The sequence below is a fragment of the Sceloporus occidentalis genome, unplaced genomic scaffold, assembly GCF_023333645.1.
Source record: "Sceloporus occidentalis isolate IW3139 unplaced genomic scaffold, rSceOcc1.0.p SCAF_5, whole genome shotgun sequence".
Taxonomy (NCBI): domain Eukaryota; kingdom Metazoa; phylum Chordata; class Lepidosauria; order Squamata; family Phrynosomatidae; genus Sceloporus; species Sceloporus occidentalis.
Genome location: NW_028316985.1, coordinates 140,129,445 through 140,144,733, shown reverse-complemented (window position 1 = coordinate 140,144,733; position 15,289 = coordinate 140,129,445). Strand labels below are relative to the sequence as shown.

The 15,289-nt window shown below is 37.9% G+C and overlaps 1 protein-coding gene across 1 annotated transcript in view; it reads right to left on the bottom strand.

Annotated features, from left to right (window-relative positions):
• DCHS2 (dachsous cadherin-related 2) overlaps positions 1-15,289 on the bottom strand; it is a 123,378-nt gene that overhangs the window by 24,191 nt on the left and 83,898 nt on the right. Inside the window, 6 exon segments of the mRNA XM_089527233.1 lie at positions 238-1,095; positions 2,019-2,228; positions 2,561-2,695; positions 6,834-7,073; positions 9,356-10,196; positions 12,582-12,739. Coding sequence (XP_089383359.1) covers positions 238-1,095; positions 2,019-2,228; positions 2,561-2,695; positions 6,834-7,073; positions 9,356-10,196; positions 12,582-12,739 — 2,442 coding nt within the window.

Genomic DNA, 15,289 nt, shown 5'->3' with positions numbered 1-15,289 from the left:
ATTCTTTATCCACCATGCATGGCTTGAAAATATAATATATAATTTCAAAAAGCAAACTTTGATTTTGCTATTTTACATAAGGGACACTATTTTACTATGCCAATATATTTAATGAGCCCTGAGCATCCATAGATTTTGGTACCCACAGGGAGCCCTGGAACCAAAACTAGCAAATACCAAGAGCCCACTGTACATAATTCAATGTACTAAATTATGGTACAAATTATGGCTACTCACCTGTTTTACTATTTTCAGGAACCACTGCTTCATACTGGGCATGGCTAAATGAAATCATCTCTGTCTGTGCTTCAGAATGAACAGACAAAAGTGCAGTAGCTGTTCTTGCTGGCACACCTTGATCTGAAGCTGCTATCAAAAAGTGAGCAACAAAACCTTCATGGAGTACAGGTTTCTGCAGAGAAATTTCTCCTGTGTTTGAGTTCAACTCAAACATGGTTTCTGGTGTCACAAACATAAAATTCACAGCCCCATTCAGCCCAAGGTCTATATCATTGGCTCTTACAGTTGCTATTGTATGATTTATAGGCGTTTGAGTTGATATATATAGTTTGACAGGATTTTGTAGGAAAAAAGGACTGTTGTCATTGACATCATCAATATGCACAACAATGCTAACACTTGAGCTCCTGGGTCCCAGGACACCAGAGTCTGTTGCAACAGCCTTAAGGACATATTGAGATTTTCTTTCTCGGTCAAGGGGTTTAGTAGTAATTACAGCTCCAGTAACTCTGTCAATAGCAAACATGCCAAAGGTGTCATCAGTAAGAGAATACATGACCTGTCCATTTAGACCCTCATCTGCATCCACTGCCAGCAATTTAACAACTGCTGAACCTTCCCCAACATCTTCTCTTACGGTTGTATGATAATGGCTCTTCAAAAACAAGGGGCTGTTGTCATTTTCATCCAGGACTGTGATCTGTAGTTGGGTGACAGAACTTCTTGGTGGACTGCCCAGGTCAAAACATTCAATAACCAAGGTGAAATTGCTGTCAACCTCTCTGTCTAAGCTGCAAGTGGTGAAGAGGTCTCCTGAGGTTTTGTGCAATGCAAAGTAGCCTCTAACATTTCCACCTTTAAAACAGAAAAAAATAATTATTATTTTGTTCACACAAAACTCCCAGCACTCTCATTATGGTAAGAGTGGGGAATCCTTTTCTCTGTTGAACAAATTCTCAGGGGGTGCATTTCAATCTGTTAGAAACTGCAGGGGGTAGGCCAGAACTAAAAGAACTCTCCTCTTTTCTGGCTGCATCTGCACTGCAGAGATAACTCAGTTTGACACTACTTTGACATAGAGCAATGCTATGGAATTCTGGGCTCTGTAGTTTTGTGAGACACTTAGCCTTCTCTGTCAGGGAGCTCTAGTGCCCAAACACACTACAAATCCCAGGATTTCATAACATTGAGCCATGGCAGTTAAAGCAGCATCAAACTGCATTATTTCTGCAGTGCAACTGCAGATGCAACCTTTCTCCCTCCTCACACCTGGTCTGTGACCATAATAAATATTTATCTAGCTGTCTCTCTCCCCACACTACCTGCCTTGTTTTCTGACATCTCCTCTTTCTATTTCTCTGGCTGCCACAGAAGGGAGATTACTTCAGCCAGATGTCTGAACTGCTTACTTGCAGAAGGCCTTATGAATTTAGGGCCAAGGGGAGCTGAAGTCCAAAATATCTGAGTGTTATCAGGTTGGGAAGGAAGAGTTAGATTCTAAACTATGCTCACAGAGCTGTTAAAGCTTCTGGTAAATTAGAGAAAGAATACAATTCTTTGAGGGGGAGAAAAAGTATGTAACTTTGGGAAATTCTTGGCTTATAGAATATAATGATTTAGCCATAGAAGGGCATAAGTTCTATATAAATTAGTTTAATGTACTGAAGAATTAAAATACTAAAATAGTAAAGGAAATGTGAAACTTTCAAGGATTGGCTGGGTAACATCAGATTTTTTTTTTATTATTATAACTGACATGATAAAACATTTCACCTTACCAATTATTTGGTACTGCACTGTTCCATTATCAAAAGCATCTTTATCCACAGCCAGCACAGTCATGATAGTTGAAGGCTCTTGGTTTTCCATAATTTGAATTTCATAATTTGGAAGAAGAAACTTGGGTGTATGGTCATTTTCATCCAGTACTCTAAAGATGACAGATGTTATACTGGATAAAATGGGAGTTCCACTGTCTTGGACCAGCACTGAACAGGAAGGCACATATGAGAGCTAATTTATAACAGCAATGGAAGTTACACTGCTAATCAATAATATCAATACTATCAGAACATTAAACTGTACATAATATTAGAACATCAAACTGTACTCTTAAAAATGCACTTTTTAATTTCTAAATACTATATGCTTATTGTCTCATTAGTTTTGTTGCAATCAAACTGCTGAAAATTTCATCAATGCAGATCTCATTTAAAAATTAAATTTAAAAGCAACATTCAGTCTTTGAAGAATACATGTAATGTCATTAATCTGAAGTCAACAATACCAAATTCTTAATGCAGCAAATCTGTAGTTTTACCTTTAATAGTAAAGAACTCTTGAGTCTCCCTGTCAAGGGCAATGAGTGTTGTAATCTCTCCAGTCTTTGAGTTTATTTGAAAAGTCTCATATCCAGGTCCTGGCAAAATTTCATATTGAAGCAGGGAATTGATTCCTTAAAATACAAAAGGGAACTCAATAAATTGTAAACATATCAACTACAGTACTAACAGCCTTGGTATTGGTTTGCTAGATAGACTTCCTAGATCCATTTTTACTACAACAACTTTGATTGCTTTTACAAAATCCCTTCTGCATTATTTGATTGAAAAACAAAGTCACTGTAGCTTTAGAAATGAATTTTAAGAGAAACATAAATTCAAACATAAAATCTACAAAACCCCTTCTGTCTCATGAGTTATGTGAATCCAGACTGACTTATACTGCATCAGAAATCACCTTTGATGAGGAGGGAGAGAAATTTGCATTAACAAAATGTTGTTGGTTTTTTAGACATTTATCCAATTCATGACCTGTAAGACTATTAACCCCACCAATGGTACTATTTTTCCAGGGTGGTGGTATTGTGTACTCCTGTTAGGCAAGAGACTACTATGCTCACAGTAGCAGGAAGGGTCTCTCATGTCAGAAAGGCTTTTGCTGAGGAGCCAGAATATATGTGTCAAACAGTTACTGGGCAAGAGCAATAGTAGTGGAGGGTGCTACTGATAGAGGACCTCTCAGAGACAAAAGCAGTGGCACTATAGCTAACACTTGTTAGTACTACACAGAAAGCAGCACAGTAAACCCCTTTTGAATATCTTTTATCATAAAAATCCTATGATGAGACAATACAAAATGAAACAAGAGATAGTGTTGAAGATAAAATTCCCAGGTCAGACGGGCACTCAAACTGGGGTAGAGCAGAGGACAATTACAAGTAGCAATGTGGCTAATGGTATAATTGTGTGTGTGTGTGTGTGTGTGTGTGTGTGTGTGTGTGTGTGTGTATAATCATTGTTTTATAACATTTTTAAAAGAGTGTTGTTTAGAACACACTATAAACTCAGAGGCTGTAGATACAGCCCCTAAGGGGCAGTGGGATGCTGCCCCTTTCCTAACTGTATCCAGGCTGCAGCAACCTCATGCCGCAGACCCGATCCGGCCTTTCGAGGGCACAAAAAGGAGCTGCAAAAAGCAGAAGGCTTTCTTAATTTAGGGCCAAGGGGAGCTGAAGTCCAAAAGACTGTAAGAAAATTTGGCCTAGGATCAAGAAAAGAAGGAGATCAACCGACTGAATTTTGTGAGGCCAACAGTTTGTTCATCACAAACACATTCTTCAAGCAAGGAAAGAGGCAACTGTATATGTGCACATCCACTGATGGCCAATACAGAAATAAAACAGACTACATAATTGGAAGCAGAAGAATGAGAAACTAAATTCTTGATGCAAAAACAAGACCAGGAGCAAACTATGGTACAGACCATGAACTGCTAATACTAAAATTTAGAATAAAGCTAAACAAGAACACTAAACCAACTATTCTTTCAAGATACAACTTGATGAATATCCCTGTAGAATCTGGACCTGGGAGAAATAAATCACCAGGAACAGGTGGCATACCAATAGAGCTGCTTCGAGCAGTAGAGGATGTTTTAACTAAACTGTCAACAAATATTGAAAACAAAAGACTGGCCTACAGATTGGAAGCACTCAATACACATTCCAATCCCCATGAAAGGGGACATTAGAGAGTGTAGTAACCATGGGACCATTGTATTACTCTCACATTCAGTTTAAGTGGTGCACAAAATTCTTCAACAAAGACTTTTACTACATATAAAGCAAGAAATTGTCTAAGCTGGATTCAGGAAAGTCTTTGACTGTGCAGATCATGTAAAACTATGGTTCTTTCTGAAAGAAATGGGTATGCCATAACATTTTATTGTCCTGATGCACTTTAATTACTTAGAAGCTCAGTTCAGTTGGTGTCCTGCCTTTAAAGACTAAACATTTAAGAGCAGCAATGAGTCATTATCGGTATTGATATCAGTAGCTATTATGTTGTTTCCTTTTAAATGATGATTGATTAGCATATCTGTGCTTTGCATTACATTAGAACTAGGAGCTAAAGGATTTCTTGGGCAGCTGTAGTTAAAAACCAAAGATCTGATAAAACCCCATTTCTTGAAAAATGCATTCACATTTGTGCCTTAAGTAATACTGTATTGCTCACACTGTCAATACTTCGTAGTAACATAAAAATGATGCAAACCAAACACAAAGGTTCAACAAACTGATGCCTCACTTACAAGTAACTTGGTTTGTGAAGTTTTTCAGACTTTACTGATATATAACTACTGCCCAAGTGTAGTGGCCAGTAATAGCAAATTCCCCTCCATGAGAGCATTTTCAGTCTGATGCTTTTGCAAGATTACACATGGAAAACATTATTTTTGATATGGCTACTTCAGGGAATCCCATGAGCAACTTGCTGGGATCCCCCAGGACAATTAATTCCAATATAATGTTTTCATGTGCATGCTTCTATAGGAATCATCTCAAAATTACTCTTCTGGGAGAACAGCAATGTTAGCCACAAAGGCCACTATGACAGAAGAATAAGTCCCAGCCAATACCTTCCATTTTGCCAAGACTGGCCCAGATGTAAGGCCTCCAGTGCTGATGAAACTTTATGGGTCCAGTGGTCATTCTGTCATCTCAGTCATTTTGTGTGCAGATGTAACTTCCATGGAAATTAATGGGTAACTAGCAAACATACCTAGGCTTCAACTTGGAATTGTTTCTGCATTTTTGTTTTTCTTAGTAAAAGTTCCAGCTTCACTTTTTAACCTTAGCATTTTGGAAGCTCATAAAATACACATTCAGTTACTTTTTGTACTAAAAAGGTTCACACACTGCCTTGTTCACAATTCCTTCTCAGCTTTTCAGAGGTGGGGAAAACACTGGGATTACAGTGCCCCACTCTGGCCAGATGAAATTAATGCATGATTACAATTATTATTAGCATGTCATTTAAAAAAAAAAACCTCTATCACTTTTCAATGAATATGCATCAGTGACTCAGTGCAGGGCTCCCTGAACAGTGAGAACACTATTGTCACAAATCCAGTGTGACAGAGTAAGATACAGTTCCTAGGGCATTCAATTTATAAATCTCCAGTGTGTATGAGGAAAAAGACATGACCTTACCCCTCCATGGAACTTCGCTTCTTCCCTCCAGATACTTGGAGTTTATCCCTGCTAGTCTGAAAAACACTAGTCTCCCCTGATATTTTTTTCAACTAGGGGAAATGGTTAAGGAGGGACATACAAAATAGTTGCATTGCTTTCACACAGGACTAGGGATCATCTGTCTGGAAACACCTCTAGGATACAGAACCATAATCCTAGCATCTTTGCCAGGATTGAACTCTTATTCATTTCCTAAAACAGAACTAGGGAGGCTATGATGGCTCCCTTTTTGTTGTTCTGGTGGCAAATGAAAACTCTTCTACTTCAACTGGCTTTTAGGAACTGGCTGCAGGGGCTTTTAACAGAGTGGGGTTTTTTTAAATTAACTTTTTGTCTTGTTATTAAAATGGGTTTGTTTTTTAATTCTTTTAATTCTACAGACAGTTTAATTTCATTTTAACAATATCTTTTAGTGAGCTTTTTTACTTATGTCTTCTTATGTGTTTTAAGTGTGTGTGTGTGTGTGTGTAATTGTAAGAAACCTTTAATCCCAGATTGGGGAAATAGTGGGATATAAGTAAATAAGGATGGTGATGATGCAGCCCTCCAGATGTTGTGTAACTCTAAGTCCCAGCAACCTCAGCTAACATAGTCAATAGTAAGGAATGCAATCCAGCGATACTTGGAGGGCTGTATGATTCCCACCACTGTCCTAGGGTTTATTTGTCCAGTAGCTTGAAAACAGTAGTTCATCTGCATTAAAAATTTCTTAGGAGTAAAGAGGAAGAAGTAGAAGGCGGGAGACTAGTAAAAATAAGAAAAAAACAAGACACTTTCACTCTTTGTTTGGTAAACAGAAATTGTCTCTTTCAACAAAGCCACATGAGCATGAATTTACACTAGAGAACTGAACAAGGGATAATATGGACAAGGTGAACCACTGTGAAATATTGGCAAGGGTTCCTGTGTTAAATCTGGATTCATTATCCGAGACAAAAGATCAGCTTTTACCTTCAGAACTTGAAACTGTACAAATCAAAAGGGAATGCAAATATGCTAACTTTTTTTCTGTCTGAAGGTAACATTTGAATGTTTGTTTGTTTAGAAAGCCAGTTACCTGAATCTTTATCTGTGGCTTCAACTTTGATGACAACTGCTCCTGGAGCTGTATTTTCATAGATAGATGCTTCATACACAGTTTTTGTAAATATTGGTGCCTCATCATTTACATCAAGGACAATTACTGTCAGACTCTGAGTTGCAGACAGAGCTGGAGTGCCATCATCAAGGGCTACAACTGTCAAGTTGTAATATTCTCGGCGTTCATGGTCCAAAGCAATGACAGTACTTAGCACTCCTATTGTAAGAGGAGAAATTAATATTAATTGTTTCAGCAATACATTACTATCACTCAGTTCAAAGATGTTATGTGAAATCAATGGTAAGCTCAGCCTATAGTTTAGAAGTGAATGAATGTTTTTAGATCCCAAAGATCCAAATGTAAAAACATTGTGTAGCTTTCTATACAAATATTGCACTTTGTATGCAAAAGAGCATTAAAAAAATCCTTTCTGAAATACAATGGACCCTTGTTATACGCTGGTGTTTGGTTCCAAGATCCCCCGTGGATAATATAATCTGTGGATGCACAAGTCTCATTAAATGCAATGACACAGCAAAATGATGTTTCTTATAAAAATGGAAAATCAAGGTTTGATATTTGAAATGTATACTTTTTTTGAACATTTTCAAACCGTGGATGCTTGAATCCATGTATAAGAAATCTGTATATAAGAAGGACCGACTGTACCATCTCTAAAGCTAGAATCCTGTTGTTTAGTTTCAACTAGAGTAGATCAAATTTGTTTAAGGCAAACACATTCTTCAGGCAACCAAGAGTCAACCATATACACGGGGTGCAGCTACACTGTAAATTTTACACCACTTTAAGTGCTTTAGTTACAGCATATGAAATCCTGGGATTTGTAGTTTTACACTGTCTTTAGCCTGTGCTGTTAAAGAGTGATGGTGCCTCACAAAGTTCCAGAATTCTGTAGGATGGTGCTATGGCAGTTAAAGTAGTGTCAAACTGCATTATTTCTACACCCATGGCCATCACCTGATGAACAATACAGAAATCAAATAGACTACATAATTCGAAGCAGAAGATGGAGAAGCTCCATTCTCTATGCAGAACAGCAAGACTGCATTACAGGTGGATAGGTTTTATCAGGAAAGGCATAGACCTGAATCTACAAGTAAGGCTGTTAATAACAGAATGACTTAGAGGTGTCTCATTCATAAGATTGTCATAAGTCAAAGCTGACTTGATGACAATTAAAAACAACAACAAAGAATCACTCAATCAATGATTGAATGGTGAGTCAACAACATGTAGAGAAATTTAATGGAGCTGATGTGTTTAGTCAGGTCTAAAGCAGATTTAGACTTATGAGTGATGCCCCCTTTCTCCCCAAAAGATTATTCCACCTGTGTTTTGGACTTTGAACCATCTTGCTTGGTTAAATCAGTTTTGCTAGGTTTCGTATTGGGACTAATAGATTTGTGAACACTTCCCATAAAAATGTTTATGTGTTAATTCTAGTCAATAAAATATTACCCCTATTGGGAGAAAAACATATTTTTAGCTCTCAGATTTAAATAAAAATGATTAAATGTAAAATGGTAGTGAAATAGCTTCAGGGATTTTTATGTAGAAACAGATCCTTTTCAGTTAGGCCTTATACCTGGTTTAGCATCAGAAATTCACCTGGTCATCCCAGTGAATGACTTGTACAGGTTCACAATTTGGCAGTGCTCCTCAACCAGAAGCATATGTTTCATGGGCAAGTGGCACTGGGTCTCCCTCAGGCCAGTTGATATGGTCATTACAACCCTTTCTGATTGTAAACCTTGTCACAGAAATTCACAGATTAGTAGTCTCTGGATTAGACTCATTTAAAATGAGTTCCAAAAAGTTTAATCGGTATAAAATGCTGCTGCCAGATTGCTGACTGGTGCAACAGACACCATCACAGGTATTATTCCTAATTTATTTGACTTTACATAATTTGCCAGAAGGTTTCTAGACTCAGTTCAAGGTTCTCGGTCTTAATCTATAAAGACCTTAACATTTGGGGGCCCTGGTGCTTTAAAAGGGCCATCTTTCTTTGTCTTTGCATATGTCGGTCAACATCTGAGGCCTAACTCCAAATTGCTCAGCCAGCAGGTGCAAGCCAGGTGGCTATTAGGAGGAGGACCTTTTTGGTTGTGGCATCACATCTGTGAAATGCTCTTCCAAATAAGACTAGAAACCAAGCTTCAAACCAAGGGTTCTGGTTCTGGTTTGTGGAACAAGTCCCATCTAACAGTTAGTAATTTGTGTTCATACAGATGGTTTGTGTGTCAGTCTGTTCCAGTTCTCTTTGATGCTTTGTCACTGGAACTGAGATACTCATGAATTAAAATGTATATTTAAAATTACATCCTGTTCTGAAGCTGCATTATCTCCCATTGCACTCTTGCTCCACCGACAATTAAAAAAACCACTTGTTTGCAAAAATTTGATCAAGAGGTGAAAAATGACTGAAATCCCCAATTGAATTTGAATAGCTTAGTTTTGTTTTTAAAAAATCTTACCTGTATTTTTATCTATAACAAAGCCCTGGTCTTCACTGTTTGATAGAAGATGGTACATGACTTGTCCATTCCTCCCTTGGTCTGGATCCTGGGCAACTATGTGATGCACAAATGAGCCCACCTCTGCATCCTCTCTAATGTAAGAAACGGGAGATGAAACAAATCGAGGACTGTTATCGTTGACATCCAAAATGACAATTTTTGCTGTCAGTGAACTTTGCCTGCGATCAGTCAGATTTACAGCCTGATCCACTGCCCATACTGTCAAGACAATAGACTGTGTTATCTCTCTGTCAAGTGGAACTGCTGTAATTAAGCTACCATAAGAAGGGTGGATGAGAAATGGATTTTCAGTGAAGTCATTCCTATGTATGGAATACTGAAGTTTACTGTTTAAAAAACTGCCATCTTCATCTTTTGCATTAAATGTGTACAGCAAAGTACCAATTGGCACATTTTCCTCTATCCCGATTACAACAAAGTCATTCTGGAAAGAAGGCGAATGGTCATTTTGATCTTCAACATCAATACTGAGGAAAACAGTATTATTCGTCGGAGGACTGCTCAGATAATCATTTACAACAACTCTAAAGAAGTAGTGAGATTCTATTTCATAATCAAGTTCTTTGGACAAATACAGATCACCAGTAGCACTGTCAATTTCAAATGGAACACCGGAATCTTCTTCAAAGATGGCAAAATGTTGTTTTTCACTGGAATACAGATGCTGACCAGGTGGTTTTAGACAGCCTAGCATTTGAGCAGGCCTCAAATTTTCTGGTATGACAAAATGTCTGATGTTTTGAGTAAAAGGTGGTCTTCCTTTAGGCAGTGGAATTACCTGAAACAAAATAATATCAAAAACATCTATTTATATTTGAATTTTTGTGACATATTTTACTCTTTCGAGATGAAGACATTTGAACACCCCCCCACACACACATATATGTATATTAAAAAAGCTTAAACCCAATTGCTAGTCTGAACTAATGTAAACCTGATGAGATTTACACTGAATTACCAATTAGTGACTGAATCAATGAATCTGTAGTCTATAATGCTATTCCCACAGTGGAAAACCTTTGGAATGTCCACAGCAAAAAAAAGCAGGTAATAAGACCCTCCTACATTTGTTTCCTTTCTAGTATTGTTCACAGAAGTGAAGATAAATAGTTTTCATTATTTTGTTCCTGCTGCTGAAAAAAAACAAGTATTTTTGCACAGTTCTCATCTGGTATTTGCACGTCTTGAAGTGTTTCAGGAAAATGTTCTGTGCAGAAAATGCACATTTTGTTTTTTTGCTTGACAAAAAACCCAGTGGCAAAACCTAGTGTTTCTAGATAGCCACAGGTTATTTTTATACAAAATTACTGTTTTCTGTGTACAAAACATCAATGTTGAATTACAAAAATATGATTTTTGGGGGTGCAAAACCCAGGAAGTTGCACATAGAAAAAAAGCTGCATTTTTAAAAATGAGACTGCTGTTTTGTGTGTAGAAAACATGTACCTCCTGGGGATCCCGCAGCTGGAGATCCTGCAGATTCTATTATTCTATTTGAAAATTGTGGGTTTTGTGCTAAAGCATGGAGAGAGGTTAACACACACACACACACACACACACACACACACACACACACACACCATGTTCATTCCTGCATAGGATAATTTCCTGAAAAACATCAGATATGTGAATACTGGGTGAAAGCTGCACAAAAGTCTCACTACTTTGTTTTTATTCTAAACCAGGTTTCCCGGGACCATTTTGGGGGGTAGAAACAAGATACTGTGAATATTGTTTCCATCTTTATACTGGAGGTAAATGTATACTTCCTATTTCCTTTAAAGATATCTAACTTGGTGGTATCATTATACTTTATGTTTGTGTTTTGCTGGAGCAGCCTGAGTTCTAGTTTTGTACAAAAGGAAGCAAAACCTCTCCCTACCCTGTTCTTCCATAGCATGCACATACTAGTATGCCTTAAAGACTCAAAATACACAAGTTTCCATTCACAAGGAAGTTTTCGTCTATGTCCATTCCTCCATCTCAGTTATGTCATTCTCTGGCATGCAAAAAAGCACAGGCCCACACCATTTAACTTGCCATCTGATTTTTCAAAAGAATCTGGCACACATCTTTCTGATGTGCTTTGGAGTCATGATCCACCAGCCAAATAATTACAGGAAAACGTGAGAATTTTTAAAAGCCACTTAAGATGCCTTCTTGGGGAGGTGACCGCTATGCATTTATGAACTTTCTCAAGAATATCCATCTGATAAGAATATCCATCAAAGCTATGGATTTTGAAGGTGGCTTCAAATTACAGAAAGGATGATGCATGCTTTCATTAACAAATTAATTCACAAGATGTAAATCTCCTTCATACTCTATAGTTTTGTACATCATTTATAGTGATACGTATAAGCCACAAATGCTAGCTTAGCAGGGTACAGAATATAGTGCTTTTCTTGTTAAGCTGCAACTAAAAAGTCTTGCTCATATTTCAAAGGCATGCTCTTTCTATATTAGTGTGAGAAAATCTCTTTAAGTGAAGCTTACTAGCAGAGAGTATGAAATTATATCCCCTGATGGAAAAGCATTTGTGGTCTGAATGTACCAAGTTAAATTATCTGCAACGCTACATGTATTAAAAAGATACTGAGCTTTTTATTGTTTGTCATTTTTGTTCAACTTTTTTGATCATAATGGAGCAAACCAACAGTCATGATGTTAAGTGAGTGCATTCAGTACAGCAATCAGAGGAGAATCCCAAACTCCCAATTAATGATCAGGCCAGCAGTTTGGGAAAAGGAATAACCCAATAAAGTACACAGGACTGGATCCAGATAAAGTCATATTTAAATGAGGATTAAGTCATGACTAACATTTTACTTTGGTTTCAGAAGGACCTAAGTGCAAATAACATTTAGTTATTTTTCTGGAGGTTGCAGGTATGTTTACAGTGTATTGTTATTGTCCACTATTATTTGTTGTTGTTCGAGTTACATTTATCAATCTTACTGACAGCTTCCTCTTAATAAAGCAGACGTCAGAAATGCTCAAGCAAAAATTTGCTGTTCTCATTTGTAAAATGTGATAAAAACATTTTCTGTTTTTACAACCAACGGCAGAAAAATATTTCCACAGAGGGTACTCTGTGTATGCTTGTACTATCATTTGCTAAGATACCTGACCTCAAAAAAACAATGCCTATTTAAGTCAATACCTCAACATTGATGACTGTTTGTCCTTGAAGTGGAGGGATTCCCTGATCAGCTGCAGTGACAACCATTTTGTAGTTCGAACGCCAACTGTATAAGAGAGCTTCAGTGGTTCTTAATTCACCACTGCTAATGTCAATCTGAAAGTGACCTAAACTTTCCCCTAGAAAAAAGACATCATTATTAATATAACTGTGTATTAAGAAGGAATTATGCAAACAAGAACGTACGTCAAGTTAAGTGGCTGAGCAGTAGGGCCAGGATAACAAAGGCATAGCCTGTGCTTTCCTGGCCCAGGATCCAACCCGGATTGTTGCCCAGGTTAGCACAGGAATGAGAGCGTTTACATACCCATCAACCACTGCACCACATACCTGCTACCACCATGTACCCCTTAACTACCTCTGCCACTGCTGCTACTGAAAAGACCCCTGTTGCTGTGACTGACATATAAATGGGGTGCCTGGCTGCACCCATGTGCCCAGGCACCCAGTTTCTATGTCAGACATGGTGATGAGAGTCTTCTCACTAGCAGCTGAGTGGTGTGTGCAAGGCTCTCTGACCTGCCAGGGTTTGATGTGGAGCTTCCATGAAACTCCACAGCAAACAGCAAGTCTTTTTGACCATGCTAAGACCTCTCTGACCCAGGACAAGGCCAGAACCACTGGATCTGTGTCTGGTCTGCCGTATCCCAGCCTGATCCTGGCCCGTCGTTAACGGCCTGCATCATCCAAATAAGATTATGCAAGGCAAAAGGAACTTGGTCCTTTGGGCCCATGTGGACAGCCCTTAAGTTTTTGTGGTGGCTCCCATCTTATCTTTTGCTTCCTTGGCCTGGCTGCCTCTTTGTCCTGTTCTAGATGCATATAGAGGTCTGCATTCCCATCCCACTACTCTCTTCCTCTGCTCACCTTCTGCCTGAAAAAATGCCCCTTAAGGGAACATGAGTTATTCAGATCAACAAGCAAACCTTTAGATAGAATGACCATTCATATAGCATCTATAGGTCACTGCCAATTTCGCAAGTAGTAATACAGGTGCTGCATCAAAACCTGAATGGATGGAAACCCATTTATGCAAGGAGGGTTTCTAGTCCTCCCCTTCCTATGTCAGTCCCCTGTATCTCTTCACAAAGGCCACTTCTGGGGGCTAGGGAAATCACTCTAAAGGTTTAGATGAAGTGTGATATGAAAGGGGGGAAATCACCCCAAACTGGAGAGAGGACGTTTCTGCAACTGGAACTCCATTCAAGGAAGCTACCTCCACCTGATGTTGGCAATTGGTCCCAAACAGCAAAGAGCAGAAGACAGAAAAATATAGAACTGGTGTTCTCATGATAGGTTGTACTGTATACAATACAGAGATTTTACTTAACAATGGAATGCAGTTACATTGTACTACATAAGAAACCAATGGCCATGTTAGCTAGGGAGCTTGAGTTCAAAAAAGTAACTTTTCCAAGACTTAGATATTACTTTATTGAGAAAAGTAATACAGCAACTCTCTGCTCTACACCATGGCTTGTCCTAATGGCACATAATTTTGAGGGCCATGCTATTCATTTTGACCCTTTCCAGAAATTTAAATTCTTTACATCGGGGTTGAGCAACTGTGAAAAACAATGTTGCCCACTCTTGCTCTGTCTATTTCAGTATGATACGCACAGCAGTGCAACAAGCCAATTTCACTTTTGTTTTTCTTGGTTTATAATTGTTGTTCTTACTGTTTTTTCTTTCAATATACAACTTTGAACAGCATGTGATTTCAATAAGTAATTGTTGCATCTAGACAAAACAAACTGGTTATACTGTATAGAACCAAAATAGGAAAGGGATGAAATGTACAAAACACCATGAAAGAGGCATATCCCTAAACCTATTCACCATGGTTTAATCCACAATGTATGTGTCTATTTGTGTGCTTATATATAACGAAATAGGATGATAAAATGTTTTATGTAAATTTGGAATGCAGCCTATATAAAAATGGCTTTTTCTACATCTGTATTAAAAATTATTTCAAGTGGGACTCATCAATCAAAGCAAAGCATAAAACAAAACCAATTACTGGACTGAAATATATGTTAATATGACTTATTCTGTATTCATGCATTATTTTTATAATTCTCAAATTCTAAAGCTTCTCCATTAATATAAATCAATGTCTGGTATAGCACACCAATGACATCCAGCAGCCACAACTTTCTATCAATATGCCAAGGAACAATACTGTTGTTATTACTAATAAAGTAAATTTAAATATTCACACAAAAATATATGAAACATATACTAAAAGTTAGCCATAACTAAATTACACAATGCCAAGGAACATCTATTCTCATTTTTTTTCCATTGATCAAAAAGCAATGGAAGCCAGAAAACGAAATGATAGCATTATGTGAAAGTGCTTCTGAAAGTTCCTAACAGCAAAAGCTGAACTGTCCGAAATCGACCTGCGTATATATACTTCTTTCTTCAGGGTAAACATCTCTGGGATAATACATGAAGTTCACACCACTTGTGCAACTGATGCACCTCTTTTACCCTTGCAAAGGCACGTGTATGGCTTTCTAAGAATCTAGGATACCATGTTACACAATCCTTGTGTAACAAACAAGGAAACACAGAGCCTGAGGATATTGTTTCCCATCAATAACAGTTGGGAACAGAGGTTGAAAAGAGGGAAAGATTCTGCAAAAAGGGGAGAAATTGAT